This window comes from Periplaneta americana, chromosome 10 (assembly GCF_040183065.1).
Source record: "Periplaneta americana isolate PAMFEO1 chromosome 10, P.americana_PAMFEO1_priV1, whole genome shotgun sequence".
Lineage (NCBI taxonomy): Eukaryota > Metazoa > Arthropoda > Insecta > Blattodea > Blattidae > Periplaneta > Periplaneta americana.
Genome location: NC_091126.1, coordinates 2,523,840 through 2,548,992, shown reverse-complemented (window position 1 = coordinate 2,548,992; position 25,153 = coordinate 2,523,840). Strand labels below are relative to the sequence as shown.

At 38.2% G+C, this 25,153-nt stretch overlaps 1 protein-coding gene across 8 annotated transcripts in view; it reads right to left on the bottom strand.

Annotated features, from left to right (window-relative positions):
* Positions 1–25,153, bottom strand: part of LOC138707383 (ligand of Numb protein X 2-like) — a 474,351-nt gene that overhangs the window by 158,909 nt on the left and 290,289 nt on the right. For all 8 annotated transcript variants that reach the window (XM_069836718.1, XM_069836720.1, XM_069836722.1 and 5 more), the window contains one exon: positions 129–235. In XM_069836718.1, coding sequence (XP_069692819.1) covers positions 129–235 — 107 coding nt within the window. The remainder of the gene's footprint in view (positions 1–128; positions 236–25,153) is intronic.

The window sequence follows — 25,153 nt, the reverse complement described above, 5'->3', positions numbered from 1 at the left end:
AAGTTCAGAAGAAATCGCTGTATATCAAACAAACACACGTCTAATTCCAAAATATCGGTATCAGGATTGCTGAAAACGTCTATTTTCGAGAAAATCCAGAAAACGATTATTTTCATATTTGTACTCACGAGTGCGGTGTCTGCGCCTCCAACGATGGTGATACCCAAATTGGTTGCCAGCCGAGGGATCTCGATGTGGCTAATTTCGCCTTCCAACACTGGCAAGCGTGTAATTCCTGCAAGCATCACATATCACGCATTATCTATATTGAAAAGTTCTCAATTCAAAATTACAGTTACGAGCTAAAGAGATGGCCTGCAACGTATTAGGGGCAGGGGCATGTGCTGACTCCCGCCACACACGTGTGTATCATCCATGCACAATGCACCACTACTTGTAATAAGCATTTAGCACTTTTGTAATACCTTCACTGCAATAACCTTAACTTTGTATTGAGTCTCTATTTTTAATACGTAATAGCACCATATGTTTCCTCATTAACCTACCAGGTCTATGTTAGTAGCATTCTTGACACTGGCCAACTCGTGAGCTCCTAAAATGGCTAAATCTTAAGAGAGGCGATAAAATATTACAGTATCAAACGTAACTACTCTTCTGCAGTTTCTCTCTTATACCAGAGGTCAACACCACTGTAAGGCAGATCATCTTGCTTGTATTAGGAAAAGTCTGTGCTGATATGAATAAAACTATAAAAGAAACCTTCCACACACATAAAACATTATAAAAATGTACTTCATAAGTTTGAAATATGCCGCAACGCCTACATCGATCACATTGATTCGTATGGAGAAGTCAACAGGTCAGGCCGCAGTGAACCATGTGTATGTACAACAGGAATACCACTTGGGTTTAATAACAACAATAACGAAGTATATGTTTAAAGGCAGCTTATATGCAATAAAGACAGTTTTTACTAGAGATGGACGGAAAAAAAAGTGAGGAGACAGCCCCTTTACATTCAGGAGCCATCACATTTCATCCAAACATAAAACGAGGAAACCATTCGAACTAAGATAAAGATACATTTACTGAAATATATTAAACTATATTAAATATCTATATTCTATGCATTGCAAACACGCGCTCTCAGAGACGCTCTGAAGCTATAGGACAATATCTTGAGATGCGTAACAAATGCAACAATATTGATTTAAAAAACACATTCGAATTTCTTCCTATAACCGATTTTTTTAACATTATCTATTAGTCGTAGTGACATAAAAGAAATGGAAGTCTTAAGAAAGTTTCAACCCAGTAAACAATTCAGGCGTCACATACAGTACAATGACTACCTGGCTGTCGGAGTTTGTCTATTCCTGATCTTTACAATAAGTAAAACGCATCTTGTTACTTTAGATCAACCTAAAGATTGGAATTAACAAATAAAAAAATATAAATGTCAGCACAAATATATGTTTAAAATAAGACACATGAGAGAGTGCTTTATGAATCTCTACACATTACAATCAGTGGCTGTAAACGTTTTAAATGAAAAAATTCTCCTCCTTTCTGATGAGACACATGTTCTTTCCTAACGACGTGCTCGTATGCTTACTGAGCAGCAAACCGCAAGCAGCGTTGGATGACGTCAAGATATACTACTAGGAGGCTTTAGGTAACCAAACACAGGACTAAGGAACGAAGTCTGGATACCAAAACATTGCCTAGAGACGGCTGCAGATTCAAGAACACTGACTATAGGATGACGTTAATTGTTTACTTTCAGGTTCGTACACAAAATGAAAGACGTCGCGTGAAAGAGTTCTGCTCATTTGAAGTTTATGGGTGCGGATTTTGTATTGTTTACTACATTTTAAAGGTTGTTTCGACATAGCATGTCTATTTTCTGTTTAAAAAGAAAACTTTTCGTAAAGAGTTCAGTTTTGATCCAGCGAAGGTATTGTGAAGATGTATTAAAATGCCGCCAATGAAATCTGGAACTTTGCTTGTTCTTGTAAAAGAATTCTGACATGACTATTTTTCAGTCAAGGACGAAAATACAGTAACTTATATTATGACTAGAGAGCGGAATTTAGGCAAAAACCTATTTATTCCTTGATACATACAGGCTTGAGCTTTAATATTTACATTTGTCATGGAAATATAGGTATAAATAAAGGGTTTTATAGTGCCTAAAAATGCCTATTTCAACGTTAGTGAATATTTTTATTTTATTTATTTTTTTTTTGCATCATTTTTCGTAACTATTTATTGTTTTTGTTAACATCCTGTACCGTTTACATTCCAAGACGGATAACAACAACTCTTTCCTAGCAGTGAACAACACAATAGAGAAGAACCTCCGGGCCACCCCTTCTCATTCTTACAATCTTCCAATCCTAAAATTCCAACTTTCAGTTGGCCTGGGTATCGAATGTAGGGCTGATTATAGATACTTTAGGGCCGCTGAAGATTGAAATGATAATAACATTAATAAATAAAAAATCAACCGAAGCGAATATGAACAGGAAAACCACGTATTATGCCGAAACGATATTAACAGTCACAGTAGCGTAAGTCGTTACGGCATTGGTCTATTGAATGAGTTGATAGTAGTAGCTCAAGGTTCGAATCTCCTACATTCTTCTTTTTCTTTAAATTACAAATTTGCCATCATATATGTCTCTCAAAGCTATAATTATCTGGCGATATCTCTTAGAATATACCCAAACTCTAATAAATAATATACCTCCCTCTTTCTTCTAAGCAATACTCCTGTCTGTTAAAAAAACGTTCTGTCTCGTCATTACGCTTGAAGATGGCAGAGAGACAAATCATTGCCCTGGTCCGCTTAGATTGGAGTCCCGTTGCCAACTACTAAGCGGTGGGCTAAATTGTTTATCGAAGTTGTGAATCGTCCCAATCCTGGTCGGTCGCGCATCACTACAAGGCAAGAGGTCGCCATGTTATTGAACGAAGCTGAAGTTTAGAACTGCCCCTCAACTCAAGATGGTGTCCAACTTTCCTGGAGACGTTTTAGAGAGCGTGGCATACGGTCTCGTCGAGCAGTGAGGAGAGAACATTTGACCTATGGAGCATGCCGTGGACCGTCTAGGTCTAGCGTATGCCACTGTCCCACAGGACTTCGATTGGAGAAATGTCATTTTCTCCTACGACGTAATTGTCTCCAGTAGCAACGATGGTTCTGCCCTAGTTTATAGTATGGATGACCACCGATACGATGAATGCTTCGTGAGACGACTTAACAGGTCGGGTCGCATGAGCGTCGCGTGTTGGGGGTGGATTTCACACGATGGGGCAGGACTTCTGAAACGCATCCACCGTCAGTTTACGGCAGATGTCTACGAACACATTTTGGAAAATGTAATGATCCCTTCTGCCCGAAAACGATATCCAGAAGGAACACTTTTCTTCCAGCAGGATAATCACCCGGTACACGCCGCCAACCGAATTCAAAGATGGTTTATTAGGAAGCGTCGACTGGCCTCCAAAATCACCAGATATGAATCCGATTGAAATTTGTAGGCTAGAGTCAAAAGGATCCTACGCTCTAATTGGGCAGAACAACCACCCGTTCGGACAGCTGACGAATTGTGGGACAGAGTTCTAGATGCGTGGGAGGAGGTGGTCATGTATTTAGACCTGTTCCATAATCATGTGAACTCCATGCCGGGCAGAATGAGGGCAATTGTTGCCGCAGGTGTTTTGTGGACGAGATACTATTCCCCACCACAGGCCTTTTTGTTAATATATTAACAAATGGTTTGTTTTTGTTTATTTAATTATTTATTCATGTTTGATATGCGTCCGGTTTTCTAGGATGTGAAACAAGTATTTTTGTTTATACACACCAGGTCTCGCCTATTAATAGCCCACAAGTGATGGGCAGTAATATTTTTACAGTCCACACCTGTGGAGTAACGGTCAGCGCGTTTGGCCGCGAAATCAGGTGGCCCGGGTTCGAATCCCGGTCGGGGCAAGTTACCTGGTTGAGGTTTTTTCCGGGGTTTTCCCTCAACCCAGTACGAGCAAATGCTGGGTAACTTTCGGTGCTGGACCCCGGACTCATTTCACCGGCATTATCACCTTCATTTCATTCAGACGCTAAATAACCTAGATGTTGATACAGCGTCGTAAAATAACCCAATAAAATAAAAAATAAATATTTTTACAAGGCAGGCATAACGAAGTTTATTAACAAATGCCATTTCACATTTAAACCAAGAAATTAATTTACGTAAAACTAAAATTAAAAAAAATAATTGTAACGTAACGGGAAGCGAACTCACAACCTCATTCACGGATGTCAGACATCTTACCACTAGGCCACACGCAGCTCGTAAGGGTGAGTACATTGTAGACGGACGACTTTCGAAGAAGAGACACCACAGCAATGCCTTGATGCGCAGTACGTTTACACGAGTGAACCGCGCGATAGAACTTAGCATTTCTATTGACCAAGAGTCGGCCCATTCTTTTTCCCGTTAAGTGTAGGCTACATACCGTAGATGAGGCTACTTTCAGAACATAAAAGAATCATGTCCTCACAATGTTTGCAATGGTGCAGATGTTTAAAGTCACACTCAACTTTAATGGATAATTAACTATACAAGAAAAACTTTAGGTCTAATTTTCTGAAAAGTTTATTTTTGTGACTTGATTCCCTTGTGATCTGAGCGCTCCATAGAACCAATATAAAGTTGTTACTATTGGTAGTCGTCTATGGATTGTACAATTCAATTAAAGCCTACATATATCAGAATGACTTAATATATAAAGTAATGAAAACGTAAGATAAGTAACTTCACTCATTATCTACTACACTATTCACTTAGAAAGACACTTCAATACTGTTACAGAAACGAGACTGTACACTTACCGAATATACCTTCCTCCCCCTGACGTCATGTATCCTAACTGGCATCATAATTATGTTGATATCTATTTTACGAAGGAATTGTTCCATCTTTAATTATGATGTAAAGTATGTAAGATAGACATAAAAGTTAACAAATGCAGTGATTTACAAACACATTGTGACTCTGAAAAACATATCGAACATCTGAAATTGTTTACCGATTACATTTCGGATCAGTCCACTTTTTATTGTCACCTATGCTGATATGTGCGAATATTCCGGTCCATAAACTTGAGAATCAACATTTTAAACACTTCATTTAGAAGTGCCGCGCAGAATGAGGGCAATTGTTGCCGCAGGTGGTTTGTGGTCGAGATACTATTCGTCCAGTGATGTCATCGTGAGTACAAATTTGCCGACGGCTGGTTTACAACATTCGCCTACAGAACAGAAATTCACACCGATGCTCAACGTGTGTGCGATTAAACGCAATAGGCGCAAACCAAAGAGTTTGTAATATATAACTAGAGACACCAACGGCGCTAGTTTCGCGTACAAAATTGAACCGCTGTTTGGCCGCCATTAAAGGGAGTTGATGCTTCACCGGGAGTGCGAGTAGTTCATGCTTATTTCAAGAATATGAATAAATATAAGTACACTTGAAGGGAAATAATAAGAAAATGGTGAAATAGTGCGCCGCTAATTATTGTTCTAACATAGCCTACTATTGTAGGATGCCCAGGAAAGCATGCATCTCTTAATATTTGGAAGAATGTTCTAAATGCAGTTCATCCTTTGAATGTGTTTACAGAATGTCGGAACATTTCTTGGATAAAGCTTTTCCAGAAACACATTAATCAGGTTTATACGGTTTATTTCAACAATGTATGTAAGGGTTAGGTGCCATCATATTACAATGGATTATAATAGCAAAGTGCACAAGAAAATCCTCAGACAGCATCTGTATAAAACTGTTTTGTTTCAGAATAAATGATATCATATATGTTCCCGTATTGTACAGTATGTACTTCTAGTTTATTGTTGAAAGTATAGCCGATGACAACCAATTTATTACCACCACCACTACCACAACTTGCCTTGCCACCACTACTACCCTACTAGGCATACTAATACCACCAATACTAGGCCTACTATTACCATCACTACTAGGCCTACTAATACCGCTGCTACTACTACTTGGCCTACTACTACTACTACTACTACTACTACTACTACTACTACTACTACTACTACTACTACTACTAGGTCTCTATTATATCACTACTACTAGGCCTACTGTTACTACTACTATTAGGCCTACTATTATATCACTACTACTAGACCTACTACTACTACTGCTGCATTAAAAAGCCTGTACTGACTTCTAACCTGGTGGTCATCAACTATAAAATTAATAGATTATGATGACAAAAATTTATTCTTACAATGTTTTAAATCAGTGGTTCCAGAATTTTGATGATCTCATATTTCACCACTAAACATTTTCTAAGCACCATATACCTTCCTTTTCCTTTGCATGAAAGGACAAATGTATAGATTATTTTAAATATTACAGTAGATATCTATTATTGTGGCCTTAAACAATACTGGTAATACTGACAATAGTTATTCATGTTGGCATTGCCATTATTCAATATTTCACTTACTTATCCCGAGTATATATAGGTGATTTAATTATTTTTTATAATATCGTCAGAGATGAATCATATAATATTTCAATAAATACAGCGCTCCTCTGCCATTCATATATTGATTTCATCACGATCTATCCTTGGTAAAAGATGTTTAAAACAGTGTCTATCGCCAGGCTACATCAATGTATTGTGGTACCGTTTTCGAATTTCGCGCCGCAAACACTCCCTTTAATGGCGGATGCTAGCCGATTCAATTTGTGACATTTTCCTTGTCTGCCACTCACGGGTATGTGTCTCTAGTAAGTATTACAAACTCTTTGGCGCAAACAGACTTCGATATTAGCCAAAAAATCAGGTGAAATACTGCGCAAAAATTTGAAAACTGAAGCCCTGTTTTTCTCACGCGTTGGCAATTTCATTTTCTCTGCATACTAAACAGAGAATAAGACAAAATCATTTGCATGATTTCTATCGTAAACTGGAAGAATTTGGACGAATAAATTGAGGTAATAAGAGTGGCCTTGAAAGGAAATTATATTGCAGCAGGAATATATTTGAAAGTGCAGTTATTCTGTGTTACTCGCAGACAGTACTACAAGCTATAGCTTCACCCCAAGCCATTAATTATTCCAGTCTAGAAGCCTTTCGAAATTCATTGTGTGTACTCCAAAATCAGAAAAGACAGATGAAGTTGCTATGAGTTCCTCTCACTATGGAACTCGTGAAAATGAAGCAGCCAAGAGGGAGCAGAAACAGACATCAAATTTATTTTCGGCAAACCTTGCATTAACAGGAAATTCAAGCAAGAAATATTAAGAAATTACAGAACCAATAAGGAAAGCAAGACGTGAACTTCATTATTCACTTCCCGGAAAATGCTATAAGAAACCTACCACTCAAGAAACCAGTTGTAACATTCCGTATCCTGAATGGTTATGGCTACTCAAGTCTATCAAATCTCAGTTCTGCATTAAATTCATTTTATATTGTTGTAATTTTGCATTAATTTTTTTATACCTCAATAATTACTTTTCGTGCAGATCTTAAAAATCATGGATCTCGAACTAGGAGAGTGCCCAGCTTTGATAAGGGAAAGAGCAGCATACCTACCGTGCAGCTTATGAACTTTGTACAATAACAGATTAATTGCAACTCAATTTATCATCGAAATTAATCACTGCTGCCATAGACGTACCATCTCTTTGTGAATATACGAGGAGCATCCAGAAAGTAAGTTTCCCGATTTTTCCCCTTGAAAGTAAACGTAATTAGCCGTGTCAATTGCGCATGCGTAACAGATCTATGACGTATCAATCATATGCCACCCGGACAGGTCCCGCCTGGTGCCAATAGCGTGGCAGCAGTGGTCCGAAATGGAAGCTCTTATTCCTTCTCCCGCCGCCTACGAGGTTCGGTCGGTGATAAAGTTCTTTAATGCACAAAGCATTGCGCCAATTGAAATTCATCGGCAGCTCTGTCAGGTCTATGGGCTGAACATCATGAGTAAGCAGATGGTGCGTCGCTGGTGTAGGCAGTTTTTCGAAGGTCGTCAAAGTGTCCATGATGAAGAGCGCAGTGGGCGACCGTCCCTCATCAATGATGATCGTGTTGAGAAGGTGCGGCAGTGCACAGTCGCTTCATGATTACGGAGCTGAGCAGCCACTTTCCGCAGATATCGCGATCCTTGTTGCATGAGATTGTCACTAAGCACCTGCTGTTCAAAAAAGTGTGTGCCAGGTGGGTGCCGAAAAACTTGACACCCGAACACAAAATGCAACGTTTAGGACATTTCTGCAACGGTATCACGATGACGGCGACGAGTTCCATGACAGGATCGTCACGGGCGATGAGACTTGGATTTCGCACTTCAACCCGGAAACCAAGCAGCAGTCAATGCATTGGCGGCATAGTGGATCTCCGGTCAGGACGAAATTCAAACAGATGCTGTCGGTACGGAATGTGATGTGCACGGTGTTCTGGGACAGGAAGGGCATTCTGCTCATTGACTTCCTTCCAAGAGGTGAAACAGTGAACGCTGACCGTTACTGTGAAACACTGCGAAAATTGCGACGTGCCATTCAAAACAAGAGGCGTGGAATGCATACTGCAGGTGTTGTGCTCCTCCGTGACAATGCTCGTCCACATATGGCTCGGCGCACAGTAGCTGTTTTGACGGAATTTGGCTGGGAGTTGTTTGATCATCCACCCTACTGTCCTGATCTTGCTCCCAGCGATTTTCAAGTTTTCTTGCACCTCAAGAAATTCCTGTCCTCCGATGAGCATTTTGGCAACGTCGAAGAGCTGAAGACGTCTGTCACACGCTGGTTCCATTCACAGGCGGGAGAGTTCTACGACAGAGGGATACAAAAGTTGATCCCACGTTACGACAAATGTCTCAATTCTGATGGTGGCTATGTTGAAAAATAGCTGAAACATTGCTTTATCTGTTGCCAATAAATGTTTTCCTGAAAGTGTGTGTTCTTTTTTTTTTAACAGGGAAACTTACTTTCTGGATGCACCTCGTATTTAGACATGGTCGTTCTGAGAGTTATTCTGCTGAAGTCGAAGCTGCAACATGCCAAACCAATGAAAGCACACGGAAAGAGCCGCAAGCACTTGTACGCTCAAAACACGCCAACTCGCGGGCTTCCGAAGGACGTGTTTTTTTAAAGAGGGGGATAACAGTGTGACGGGCGTCAGTTGTACTATCCCACACCCCTCGTGCACAATGAAGATGCCTTCTCCTCTGGGATCGATAGAGACGTAGAGTGCCACGTCCTTCATCCCGTATCTTTCAACGGATTGGACACTGTTCCACTCGAAGCCTGAACTAACCAAATTAGGTCGAGCAACACGGAATTGCTTAATGTGAAGGCGCAGACCGCAGTTTATTTACAATCTGCAAGTGGGCAGAGGCGACGCGACGCAAGGAACGGCGGAGTTGATAAATATCCTATTTTACTCGTTAACGGATGCGATGCTTACGTTCAGCCCACTCTACACAGATGATGCCTCTTGGCGAAAATAATAATAATAATTCAAATAATAATAATACAAATAATAATAATAATAATAATAATAATAATAATAATAATAATAATACTTTATTTTTTCTGGCAGTGTTAAGGCCGTGAAGCCTTCTCTTCCACTCAAACTCAGTATACATGATATAGGATACAGGGATGGTCATGCTACAGTCGGAGGAGATATATTATACGATCTCTTTTGACCGTTGTATGCAGGGCTGAAAAGCTACTAGCAAATTTTCTCATTCATCCCATCTCTACCTTCTGGGGGTTGTGTGCGTAAAGGATCAATATCGATGCAGAAAGACTACAATACATATATGCGTTGTTAAATTTCTTCTTCCATCAGCCTATATGGATTCAGTATGCTAAGAATGTATTCCGTCTATAGGTGTTACAGTGGGTGTTTATCTGCAGCCCCGAGGACCGAACTGGCATTCAACCAGCATACTAAAAATGAAATTATCCACACGGACAATACAAAGGAGGATAAGGGATATTGAAACACTAGTTCAACGAGAAATATAATCAAAGATGCATTAAACGGTGGTCTAATCTCTCGCTTTAGTTGGAAACACAGATATTGATACAGTAGAATTGGTAATGTTCACCCGCGGAGTTACGAAGGATCCCTCTGTATAAGAATATTTGCTCGATGTCATTGCATTAAAGGAAATACAACAGGAGAGAAGTTATTCGAAGCATAAAGAAAATATATAGAATAAATTTATCTGAACATAAAGCAACTTGTGTCTGCAGTGACATGCGGGACTTTAAAAAGTCTACTACGTGGAGTAACGTTTTATTAAGAGAGCTGGACATAAAACGTTGTCATTGTATAACACACCACACTAGTTAGACTCTCCACAGTCCTATCATAGGTCTCCCTACATAGCTGTTATGTTTGGTTCTATATTCAATTGTATTTCGAAACACTTGTTTTCTGAACGAAAACTTGTAATATCTAAACAAAGATTCTGAGTAGCAGACGAAAATTTACGAGTTGTATTAAGAGTGGCAAATTGGGACGTATTTTCCTAGATTGTTGAGCACAGTTAAAATAAAGGTGAAATAAAATATAATCTCTCCATCTATAAATCAATGTTGTGTAGTCTACGTCAGATGCTTGTGTTGAGAGTCCGCCACTGGATCCGAACGGAGTGCTCTATACTCCTGGATTGATATTACATCTTATGTATTGCGGCTTGCGTTCAGTGATGTCATCGTGAGTACAAATTTGCCGACGGCTGGCCTAGGCCACGAGTTGATTCCTCTTGTAGATCTTCTAAACTGTTCACTGTGTTACCTAACGGCCACAATCACACAAAACGCTGTAAAAATATAGGCCTAACACTGACTTCAGATTCGCCAAACAGTGACAATAAAAACTAAGTCCACATAACCTTGACACCAACTAACCAAATTTGGGGCATAATGACAGTTGCAGCCAATGTAAGACAAGAAAACTAGGCACTTTTCTTGGACTTTCAATTTCTTACTCTGTTGCACCTGGACTTGACAAGTTATTTCCCTGTACAGTCATATTACAAATCTCTATATATTCTGACTTGTCAGATGTTTCCCCAGTTTCATTATGACATAAAAATACTCACATTCAGCCATCAGCTGCCATCATAATCCTAAAATTAATAAAAATGGACTTATCATGTTTCTGCTGCGTCATCTTCAGTGTCCTACGAACTACTATTGTTCCTTCTGATCTTGAATTCTGCCATTTGCATTCGTCAGTTGTAAGGGTGGGCGTGTGTTGCTCTTATGGTGGGGGTGGTTTTTTTGTGTTATGTATTATGATATGGAATAATGTGTGGGTATTTAACTGTAATTGTGTATTAAGTATATGTTGTGTGTGTTACTGCATATTTAACTATGGACTTTTTGGTGTTATGTGTAGAATTTACATATCTGTTTCTGTATGAGTGTAGTGATTATTGTTGATAATATGTTCTGCGTAATTTGATGTGATGTAGGGTTTGGTTATAGCTTTAATGTGTTCATTATATCTTGTTTGAAAGGATCTGCCTGTCTGTCCTATGTAAAAATGTGGACAGCTCTTGCATTTCAGTTTGTAAACACCAGTTGAATTATATTTATTTGTATGTTTGCTGTTATTATTTAGATATTTCTGTGTTGTATTATTTGTTTTATATGCTATCTTGTATTTTAGTTTTCTGATTAAAGTTGCGATTTTGTATTTATTGGTATTGTGATATGTTAATGTTATGTATTTATTCTCACGCGGTGTTTGTGTTAGTTTGTTCTGTTTTTGTTTTGCCTTTTTTATTAGTGAGTCTATCATGTTAGGGTTATATCCGTTGTCTTGTGCTATATATCATATTGTGTTTAGTTTTTCAGTAGTTATCATTGTTCATCGGTATATTAATTAATCTGTGTGTCATTGTACGGAAACTGCATGTCTATGTTGTATGGGATGGTTTGATGAATTGTGTACATGTGTTGTGGTTGTATCTTGAATTCGTGTCTGTTATTTGTTTTGGTTATAGTGATGTCTGGAAGTTTATAGTTTGGTTATATTTTGAAGTATTTTACACATACAAATCGCAGGAATCGAGCAGGCCACAATCGCACACAATGAGCTATAGCTACGTCTGCATTCCTTCTCCTTCAGTCAACTGAGGAAAAACTGTTCCAAAATTACGTACACGTACCAGGCAAAATTAATTGCTTCGGAAAACAAATAAGATTAATTATTCTAGTCGCACTCACACTCCGAACTTTACCCGAAGGTAGAGAAGATCGGTGCATGGTTCTTGAATTGCCGTAAATGTTGACCGGAACCGATTATTTTTTTGTTCACTTGGCCATGCACGTGAAACCATGAAACACGCATCGCCACTGAAAAATACCAATTTCGGGTTTAAATTTCCGAAATTTACGGACCCAAGAAACTGTATTCTCCTCTGCTGGTCCTTGCACAAGGTTTCTGTACTGTCGGGCTAAGAGATTTTCAGTGCCTGTGGCCTCGACAATAACAACAGCCTAATTGAACGATATTGCTGCTGCCTCCCTGTCCTCCTTACTAGCATTTCTGTCGCTATATCTCAGCCGCATCTTTCTCTGTCTCTCTCAAATAGGCTTATTTTCTCCAATTCTTTCGCATGTACTTTCTCTCTCATCTTATAACCATTACAAATGACATAACAATGGAGCCATTAAAATTATTCATCTAGGTCTATCAATAACTATTTTCATATCCTATTACAGACCGGAGTATTGTTATACGATTACGTTTAATAAAGTTTCATTAACTTTTTAACAATTGAATTTCACCATGGAATGGTACATGCTGCATAACATCCGAGAGTATTCATTCGAATTTCGAACATAGATCGTGACGGTAAGTCTACAAAGTTATTAAATTTCATTTCACAGTTTAACACTTTACCCTGCTAAATTATATCATCAGTAATGGCGTATTCTGTAGTTGTGACATGTGAAAGAATGCTAAAAAAACGAGAAAAAAGTATTAAGAAAATTTCGATACTAATTAACTATTTCAGTTTCACTCGCAAAAAATATATGAAGAGTCCACTGCAAGAATGATGGATGTCATTTGGAATACATTTTGCAGGAGAAACAATTGAAAGTTTGAAATGCTTAGCGCTCAAAGCTTAACTGTGATTTTCCGATCATTACCGTAGAAGTGGGTAAAGTCAATCAGTGGGTGTAAAATCGATCATTTGCGATTTTTATTGAAAATTATATATTTTCTCAGTTATTTGTTAAAATTTTGTTATGCTGACTTCATTGCCTGACATTGCAAATGTAAGTGAGAGGGACAACAAAAAGCCTGCGCATGCCAACAATGGGAACACTGTGTAATTACCGTTGAAGTGAAAATTGTTATTTTCAACTTTTTCTCTTAAACGAAAACAAGGTCTTACAAACTCTAAATTATAGTCAGCAGTGAAAGGAGACAGGAAGTATATGTAAGTACTTTTCGTTGAGATTGTATCCTGAAATAATAGTTTTGCAGTTCGTGAATATTAGTATTGAAACTTATTATTATAAGAAAACTTGTACCTTTGTAGGGTTAAGTCGATCATGCCATCGACCTACTCGAAACAGATAGGACCAGCAGGAAGAATAAATTGTTCACCGAAATATCTCCAACTAACACTTATAAACAGAAAAGTGTCATAGTATAGCTTATATTGATGGGATAGTGGGGAAAGAGGAAGACGAAATTATTGTGAATTTCTTGTGTAAGAGAAGCACTGCCAAAGGAACATATTTTGTACATCCCTCTGTACCTGACTATGGGAACAACGTAGTTTCTAAAGTGACATGAGGAGGGGAAGATTTCAAATAACATCTGATATAAACCTAAGCAATGTTGAATTGCATTTTAGATTATAATTGAAGAATGGTATTTCTATGTAAATTTTGAATTCTTAAATCCTTGTTTGTTGGTATGTGAAGTATTAAAATTTGTTTTTATGTTTTATAAGTTGGCAATCATAGTGACGATTGTACAGTGGAGACCTATAGGCCTAATTGTATCGAATAGTATGATCACAGTAACAAAAGATACACTATATAATGCTATAGGCATATATTGAAGATTATTATTGTTTTTACACCCCTTATAACAAATGAAATATATGTAATACACTTACTTTGTTTTTTTTAAATATAAACAGTGATCGACTTTACTCCGCAATATTTTAAAATCGATCTTAAACTAAAAATTCAATGGCAATCATCTTTACCCCATTTAGCAGGTAACTTCGATCACAAGTCAAATAAAAAAACAGTCTTTTATAGATCGTAATTCAATTCTTGTAATGTGTCTTCATAAGTGAAGGATATGACGACAAAATGACATTTTCTGAGGAATTTCGCTCCATTGCATAACATCAATATCATTAAAAAATTGCAAAATTTTGATCGACTTTACTGTCTTCTACGGTACTGGACAATGACTATCAGTGTTAATGCCATATAACTATGTATGTCTTAAGCTATGCATTGACAGTCTTGGTTCATTTTCGACAAGAAAGTGACATCCATCATTCTTGCAGTGGACTCTTCATATATTACATATGATATTGGAAATAATAAGATATAAAATGACATTATTAGCTTCTCAACTTGGAGTTCGAAATTTCTATGAGAGTTTGACAAATTTTTGTAACCAATGTAGGCCTATATGCAGAACTTTCATTTTCCAAGATAACATTAATAAACGATGATATTATTAAGAAATCGCATGGCACAACCACGCTTATATTACTTAAATTTAATTAGTAGTGAACACGAAATTTTGGCAGATATTGATTTGAAGAGACGGACTGGGTGTCGCAGTCGGTAGAGTGCTGGCCTTCTGTGCCCGAAGTTGTGGGTTCGATCCCGGCTCAGGTCGATGGCATTTAAGTGTGCTTAAAGCGACAGGATTATGTCAGTAGATTTGCTGGCATGTAAAATAACTCTTGCGGGACAAAATTCCGGCACACCGGCAACGTTGCTATAACTTCGGCAGTTGCGAGCGTCGTTAGCTAAACATAAATTACATTTTCGATTTGAAGATTCAATTCACAATTTTACCTCATCAAAGAGCCGAAAAGTTCCTCTCTAGAGATTAGTTTTTAAGTGAATGTGATGTGACAGTGAGTGAAGTGCGTCCCTGTGTTCACGAAAGAGATTAATTGTTGTTATTATACCTATTGCTATTATTATTGTTGCTGTTATTATTTTTTACTCAAGAGACCCAATTATTACTTTCGTCGGGGGCCCATACCATTCTTGACTCGTCCTTGGAGACTGTCTTGGAAAAAGTCCTAATAAAACACCATGCTTTTCTTCTGTTAAAAGGTGAAGTCTTCGATTCTTTTCTTATCCAATACCGTTTCTCTAGTTTTGAATTTGTAGACTATTTTATGAACTGTATATCTACGTCTGTTAAGTGGATCAACACCAGGAAAGCGTTCCCAAAATACTCTACGAAACTGAGCACGTGATTCATTTTTTATAATGTTGCAACAAATTAAATCCTTTCTTCTGTACGAAATTTCTGCACCACGGCTCGCGCACTTGCAATTCAAGAGAACTGAACATCGCTTCTCGACTGCAGTGTGTTGTCTGTACATCACCCTGAATACAGTAGCACAAGAGAAATGTCGACAGCTTCTTTGTAAAGGTCAGCAATGTTAGGCACGTACACAATTTTAATTTGCAAAGTAATGGCAGTCGTCCCTTCATGCGATTTATATTGATGCATAAGAAAGTCGCAAGTCGCACGTCGCGCGGGGACTGGAGTGCGGATAAAATGAGGGCTCTGCATTAACGACGTCAATTTTCTCAATTCGCTCCCTGCCATCCATATGCCTAAGTTATTAACAAGTGTACAATGTTCAACATTTGACCCACAGTTCTCTTCGCGTTCTCGGCAGAAACTCAACAGCTGACCAAAACTGTGACAGATGAAGTTGTGCGTCTTGAGCTACCTAGGCTAAATGACGTGGTGTATAGTAAACGTAGGCATTTTTCTAATCTTACCATTTGAAGGGTACACGGGAAAAACGAACAATGTCACAATTCCTTTAAGGGTGATATCGTTATCTAATTCTCTTTATTACTACAGACTTTAGTGTTATTTTTACCAGAAGTGGTAAAGGAGAATTAAAACCACGGATACACTAATCACTTTCTTCATTTCAAATAGAAACACCAATAAATTTTGCAGTAATATACTGAAATAGATAATTATCTCACCCTTAATGGAAATGTGACATTGTTCGTTTTTCCCGTGTACCCTTCATTTCTTAGGTTGCACAACTAAGAAAACTGCAAATTATTAGATATTATTTACTTATGCGTAAACGAGATGGACAACGAAAGCATAACTAAAATGTTAATGCAATTTAAATTGCACCGTGAACGAATACCTCTGTTTGCTTTTTAATGAAATGCATATTTTAAAGCGTTTGTGGAGGGAAGTTTTAAATTTATTATTTCCCTGTTTTACAAACGATAAGAAATAAACAACGCCAAAGCGTGTGACGTTTAATTCAAACTTTCGCTCAGATAACCGAGGTGAATATCATATTCAAATATTAAAATAAAGGACTGATCGAAGAATTTGATACCGGTACCTATCGCAGAAAAGGAAACACACGTAATTAAAACCGGAACGATCATTCCATGTTTAAAAATACCGCTTCTCCTCCGATCACCGAAGTCAAGCGCCATTGGTCGTGTTCTGTCCTTGGTTGTGTGACAGAGGTGGGAGCCTTAACCCCTTGCCACCCTCTAGGCCCATTTGGTCTGTCATGGGGTTGACTTTACCATTACTTTACTATAATTATAACCAAGCCCTGAATTCTTAGGTTCTAACCTATTCTGTTGCTATCTTGTTGCTCTTGAAATATCACTTTTCTTTTCTGTTTTGTGCAGCAACGAATAACACACTTAAATTTTATAGGATCCAAAAATGACCTAATTCATTATATTTGACCTTTAGGCTACATCTTTGAATATGTCTCAGAATACATCTACCTAGGGCAAAATATATCTTTCTACATGCACAGCGATAAAGAAATTAAAAGGAGAACAGGACAAGCTTGGAGAAAATTCTGGAGCTTGAAGTTCATACTGACTGACACATCCCCGAAGAAAAGCCTGAAAGTGGGTGTTCCCGTGCTACTTTATGGCTGTCAAACGAGAAGCTGAGACAGACGGTACAAGTCTGCCAGAGACAATGGAACGAAAAGTAATGCAAGTGACGCTAAAAGATCGAATCCGTAATGTCGACCTCAGGAAGAACACGGGCATGTAAGACGCAGTACAGGTTGCAGACGAACTCAAATGAAAATGGGGAGGCCACGTAGCTAGGTTGCGCGACACCCAGTGGACATACAGAGTGACCATGTGGGACCCCAGGACCGGGAAGTGGAGTGCAAGAAGACAGAGAACGAGATGGGGGGATATATTCACACAGAGAGTGGGAAAGCAGTGGACGAGGCGTGCAAGAAGCAGATCATCGTGAAAAACACTGTCGAAAGAAACGTCAATCGGTGAAAAGTGAAATGTGTTCTAAAGTGCCAGCAGCAACGCGAATGAATATATGAATAGTGAAATGATGCAAAGTGCGCGACAGAAGCAGTGAACAGTGACAGTGCTTCATACCCAACACGAGAGCCGATGAACAAGGTCGAACACTCTCAGAGCTACCCTGCCTACGTGCAGGAGGCCTTAGCCCTCAAGGGATGTCATAAGCTAAATTCTAAATTAAAGTGATCACGCCTAAATATAAATCCTCATGAAGTGGTCCACTGCAACTGAGAAAGCATGTAAAAAACAAATATTGGTGATTTTGTTCTGTAGGACAAGTTTAAGGATTTGATCCCACGAACTTCACTGTTTTAATTTTTGGCATGGAACTTGATGGAACAGTTGCACCGTGCTTGCCTCCGGGCCCGAAGTTCGTGCGGTCAAATCCGGCAAAGGGCTGTAGACTTTCCAGTACAGTGGTCCTCTGTGAGGGCAATTGCATGCTCGAACCCGAAGCCTGAAGGAAGATTGCACGAACATTGCAGCTAGTTAGTTACTAGATGATTTTTTTTATTTATTTTAGTAGGTTATTTAGCATCTCAATGACATGAAGGTGATAATGCCGGTGAAACGAGTCCAGGGTCCAATACCGAAAGTTATCCAATATTTGCTCATATTGGTTTGAGGGAAAACCCCAGAAAAATCTCAACCAGGTAACTTGTCCCCACCGGGAATCGAACCCGGGCCACCTGGTTTCGCGGCCAGACACGCTAACCGTTACTCCACAGTTGTGGACGTTACTAGATGATGGCCTGCCCCCTACTAGCCTTACGTTGAAAGGCAAAGTTAATTAAATGAGTGGTTTGCGGATGTAATAATTTAATAAAGATACAGTGATGCAAACATAATACACTCTTAAACATTGGTAAATTGTTCCATAAGACACTTCATCATCACCACGAGAATCAGGCTTTTTTTCAGACTTAGAATGTTACAATGACGAATATTTTAATACAAGTCTAATAGTATTGGAATATATTAATAGTATATTGCTTATATTTAAGTTTATCCCGTGAAAACCTATAAATTCTAAACAGAAGACTGAAAATCCTAAAACATTGATTCAAAAACCTACTTTAGTTTTTTAAAATTTATACAACCCGGGGCTTGATGGTAACTAGAAAAGGCTCGTGGATGCAATATGTAATTACTCTCTTTTCATTCTTGAATCCCTACAAACAGGAGATAACAGTGCCTTCCATTTGGCAATATGACACACATTTCGTTCGACGTGAAATGTTGCAGGTGATAAGCTAACTGAGGAAAAGCAGGATATCCACACGAGCTCGGCGATCAATATCGTGGCGCGCTGGTCCGCCCGCATCGCATCTCGGAACGGATTTCATTCTATGAGGCTGTGCACAGAGGTACTCGTCCACGGTGCAATTTAAATTGCATTAATATTTTAGTTATGCTTTCGTTGTCCATCTCGTTTACGCTTAAGCAAATAATAGCTCATAATTTGCAGTTTTCTTAATTGTGCAACCTAAGAAATGGTAAATTTAGAAAAATGCCTACGTTTACTATACACCACGTCATTTAGCCTAGGTAGCTCAAGACGCGCAACTTCATCTGTCACAGTTTTGGTCAGCTGTTGAGTTTCTGCCGAGAACGCGAAGAGAACTGTGGGTCAAATGTTGAACATTGTACACTTGTTAATAACTTAGGCATATGGATGGCAGGGAGCGAATTGAGAAAATTGACGTCGTTAATGCAGAGCCCTCATTTTATCCGCACTCCAGTCCCCGCGCGACGTGCGACTTGCGACTTTCTTATGCATCAATATAAATCGCATGAAGGGACGACTGCCATTACTTTGCAAATTAAAATTGTGTACGTGCCTAACATTGCTGACTTTTACAAAGAAGCTGTCGACATTTCTCTTGTGCTACTGTATTCAGGGTGATGTACAGACAACACACGGCAGTCGAGAAGCGATGTTCAATTCTCTTGAATTGCAAGTGCGCGAGCCGTGGTGCAGAAATTTCGTACAGAAGAAAGGATTTAATTTGTTGCAACATTATAAAAAATGAATCACGTGCTCAGTTTCGTAGAGTATTTTGGGAACGCTCTCCTGGTGTTGATCCACTTAACAGACGTAGATATACAGTTCATAAAATAGTCTACAAATTCCCGGAAAACTCTTGCTTCTTTCACAGAACTGTATCCAGTGTGGTCCTCTCTTTCACCACGGACTGCAGCTCAAGCATGCCTTATGTTTCAGGTAGAAGATCCCTGTGAAGCAGGATTGAATAATTTCAAGGCAAAAATTATTCCGGGGCCGGGTACAATCCCGGGACGCTTCGCTTAACGCACGAAGGGAAGAATTGTGACGGTGTGGTGTATAGTTCCTGAGGTAGCTCAGTTGGTAGAGCATTCGTGCGCTAAGCGAAGGTTCCCGGGATCGATACTCGGCCCCGAACAATTTTTCCCTTGAAATTATTCATGCCTTATAATGTTTGTAGATTACCATGAATACAGTATTTATAGCTACATCAGTCTCGAAGCAGAAGAAAAATTTCACGGGGATTGGAGTGCGGATAAATAAAGACTCTCCATTGTGTGCGGCTGGCATGGGAAACGAAGAATGTTTTTTTTTTTTTCCCCAGCAAATTCCTGATCAGACATCATAATCTGAAAACCTTCAGTACTTAAATAACGGGGGATTTGTTAAAATGAATTTCATAAAAAAGGAAAGACAAAAATATGAGTTCTTACTGTTCATTCCATCCTCAAATCTATCTCAGTTTTTTTTCCATATTTTTATTTTGTATTTATCTGCATTTATTTATTTATTTGTATCAATTCTAAGAATCTAGCCTGCCTATCTTCAGTAAATAAATTACACAACTGCACTTCACTTAATAAAATTCTTCCTCACTATTCTTGTGTTTTAAGGTATGTTTTCCATGTCTGTTGCTGTGAGGTGTTTCAGTATGCTTGGCCTTTATTCTGAATGACATATCTAACAAATTTCTTGTGTTAATCAATGTCCTGAGAAAACAGGTTTTTGAATATAGGTATTCTCTTACAATTGATATCAAAACTGTAATCGTGGTTAACATTCTTTTATTTTTAAACCATTTTCCTTTCTAAGTTTAATGATTATATTTACTTTCTTTCTGGTGACATACTTTGCGACAAATGCAAATCTCTTTATATCATGAGTATCAAAGCCCCCAGCATTATGAAAAAGAAATCTAATAGTTTTGAGAACCAGAATGCATTGAGTGATTTCATTTTCCTTGCATCCTTGCATGTACTTCCTTTCCATTAAAGACGTTTGATGGCCCAATATTTGATGAAGTGTTCATTCTATGCACACTGCTTTTGCCCAAGCACTTTAGCATTGTCATTGCTCGTAGAAGAAAGCCCAACTTCATCTTATGAAGGAGACGTGTCACTACAGTTTGGGGGAACAATTTTTAAAATGTGATCTTGTTGAAGAACTGAACCATCATGGGAGACTTGTTAATAATAACTGATTTTTTTCCCTTGTTATATGTATTATTTTCTCTAGATTGCTTTCACTTTCTGATCCTGGAGTATATGTTCTGTCTCGATCGCTGTCATTACTGTAATCCATAAGATCTGACAATAAAGTTGTTGATTTGATTTGTGATCTTTTATCAGATGTTTTCCTTAAATAATATATCATTCATAACAAAAAGAGTTTGTTTTCTGGGAAGCAATGTTTTCTTCGTTTTATAATTGGTTTTCTGATTCCCACCTCATAAAATAAAAAAGAGAAACTTAATATTTTAGGAGAAAAATTCGCTCCGGCGCCGGGGATCGAACCCGGGTCCTTGGTTCTACGTACCAAGCGCTCTGACCACTGAGCTACGCCGAATTCAATCCACAGCACCGGATCGAACCTTCCTCCTTCGATGTTTCCCTTAAATATTAAAAATATATAAAATATTAAGTGTCAGTATTACAGATAAATTCTGTAGGACAAATTAATATATATATATATCTATAAAAAAGAGAAACTTTAGGTGGCCCGGTTTTTTTTGCCGGCGAGTGTAGTTCTTCATAATTTCAGAAAAATGACTCTCAGATTTCACTTGTTTATATGTGTTTATGCAGTATGTAATGACAAAAAGAATCAATGTACTTTCATTTGTTTTTATTATTTCTGTGCTAGATTATGTTTCTACCCTTAAATTATAAACTGAATGTATTGATTTACGAATAATTACAGCTCCAGCTATAGTCTATTCATGCTTTCAAGCATGAATATATGAATGGACCATAGTTGGGCAGCTCAGAATACAACTATGTAGGCCTACAAATGCTTATTATTTCTTTAACACTTGTAATTAAATAATTTCAAACACATATGTCAATATTTATTTAATACACACTTACAAGAGTCCGAAGCCAAAATTTCACTTATTCTCGGTGAATAATTCTGAATATACAAAGAAAAAATGTGGACCATAGTTAGGGGAAACTACGGTAACTGTCCGGGGTCCAACACCGAAAGTTACCCAGCATTTGCTCATATTGGATTCCGGTAAAACCTCAACCAGGTAACTTGCCCCGACCGGGAATCGAACCCGGGCCACCTGGTTTCGCGGCCAGACGCGTTAACAGTTACTCCACAGGCGTGGACTGTTATGTGACATCAACTGACTCCTGTTGCGTAATACATTCAAAACTAACCCCTCACGGCCGATCAGACACACCCCTCACTGGTTAAATACAAACGGTCTTAGATGAACGGACGTCATAGAGGATTTTATTACACAAGCAGACGAATCCGCCATTTTGAATCCCATAAATACGAGATCATGGGTAAGGACAAGATTATGTATGAAAGTTTGAGGTACCGGTAGCAAAACATTAAGTTTTCATTGTTTTTACATATAATACACATTAATTATATATTAATATTTTAGTACAAGAAAGAAGAATGATATACTGTTAAAAATGTGTTTTTTTTTTGTTTCTGGACAGGAATATACGATTCATAGAAATACTTATGAGCTGAATTCAGACCTATCGTTCGACTTTTTATATCAGGGATAGTTTTTTTTTACCTATTCAGTTAAATGTTTTTCCTCGTGGTTTTATTATTTTGGTGGAGGTTAGCATGGTTATAGCAAATAAAAGAGGTTTATATTTTATTTTAATGATATTATGATAATAGGAACAATAATTTTAACGTTGTATTATAAATATAATTCAAAACGTCATTTTGCGGAGAAAATCAAAGAAAAGAAAATAAAGCCATTTCAATATTGCCATTTAGTTGGCATTCGGGGAAAAAGTTTTACCGATGCCTAAGCTGCGGCTTGTTTACGGCGCAGACCGCTGCCGGTTGTCGCCTGGAGTTGCTAGCAGTTGAAATGAATGCGCACGGTTTCTTTACAACGACGATCGCCAACGTAGATCGTTGAACGCGACGTAGATCGCTGGAGGTTGCTTCTGCAGCAAGTTCAGGTCGCACATCGCCGCATACATGTTCAATAATCGATATTTAGAGAAGGCCATGTAGATATATTGAATCGAGTTGTGGCAGCAAAACAAATGAAAATAGACAGCGATATACGCTGATAAAGAAACCGCTTCCTCGCGATCATCACTAGCGTTTATAATCGTCGGCGATGATCACCGTAAACAAACCGTAGATTAAGTTAATATGAAAGAGTAAAAGAAATAGTGTAACCGGCATAACTTGTTGAAATAACGATATATTCCCTATAAAATAAATTAATGAGAAATTAGTAATATATGTATCTATGATATGTAAGTTTTTTATCCATCAGGACGATTTCGTTTAAACGGTATTTCTTCAAAATGTATCTATGATATAATTATGCACATATTGAACAATGGTAAAGTAAGATTGTTCCGGGGCCGGGTATCGATCCCGTGACCTCTGGTTGAACGTACCAGCGCTCTACCAACTGAGCTACCCGAGAACTCCACCCGACACCGTCTCAACTTTTCCCTTTATATCCACACAACTCGCGTGGGCTGACGAAACGCCAGAGACCCACATCGAGTGCACACAGTCTCTGTGTGACTTGGAATTGTGGTTTTCTGTTAACGTACACAGTGACGCTGGTACGTTCAACCAGAGGTTCCGGGATCGATACCCGGCCCCGGAACAATTTTTCCCTTGAAATTATTCAAATCTGCTTTACAGGGAGCTTTACCTGAAAGACTAGATTTGCATAATGGTAAAGTAAATCCTACACCACTTAATGTTTAAATCAAAATTAATTAAAGGGTATAGGCCTAATTACAACTAAAAATATAGGTGTAAACAGACTGTAACGCTCGTCCAGATTCAAACGCCAGTCTTCTAACCAGTAAAGCAGTCATTTTCAACCGGAGGGACGCGACTCCCTGGGGTTCCGCAGAGCATTTAATGGGGACCACAAACAAAAGAATAATAATAATAATAATAATAATAATAATAATAATAATAATAATAATGATAATAATAATAATAATAATAATAATAATAATAATAATAATAACTGAAGAGTCCACTGCAAGAATGAGGGATGCCATTTGGAATACATTTTGCAGGAGAAGCAATTGAAAGTTTGAAATGCTTAGCGCTCAAAGCTTAACTGTGATTTTCCGATCATTACTGGACAATGACTATCAGTGTTAATGCCATATAACTCTGTATGTACATTCTATATGTCTTAAGCTATGCATTGACGGTCTTCGTTCATTTTCGACAAGATAGTGACATCCATCATTCTTGCAGTGGACTCTTCAAATGTAAAATTGTTCTAGGAAAAATTAAACACACTGCAATTTTGCATTAAATAAAGACATAATTTAATTAATGTTTTCTTTTTAAGTTGATACGGAATTTCATCTTACTCAGTTCTACATTCTGCTCCAGTGCTTCTCAGGCCTCCCTTTTTCTTACATGACTTCAGTGCAGTCCCTGGCCTTAGGTGTACATTGTAGAACATACTAGTGTGAAATTTGGTTTATTTTAAGAACATTATAACGATCTAAATGGATTTGCATTATATCATTGGAATATTGTTAATAGGTTTGGAGTAACTTGCAATAAATTTAAATTGTTAAACATGCAAATAATTAAACAACGTTATATTAAATGCATCAAATATTCATTATATGAGGTCTCGCCATCCTCATTGAATATTAACACGACTACTATGAGGTAGTCAATGTGCATTGTCACCATTAAATCGAGAAAATTTTGATTCCCGGTGCCGGAACGCATTTTTCTCCATTTAATGGTTATATTAAAATTTAAAACCTGAATAATAGCATTACTTACTTACAAATGGCTTTCAAAGAACCCGGAGGTTCATTGCCGCTCTCACATAAGCCTGCCATCGGTCCCTATCCTGAGCAAGATCAATTCAGTCCCTACCATCATAACCCATCTTCCTCAAATCCATTTTAATATTATGTTCCCATCTACGTCTCGGCCTCCCCAAAGGTCTTTTTCCCTCAGGTCTACCAACTAACACTTTATTATCATTTCTGGATTCACCCACACGTGCTACATGCCCTACCCATCTCAAACGTCTGGA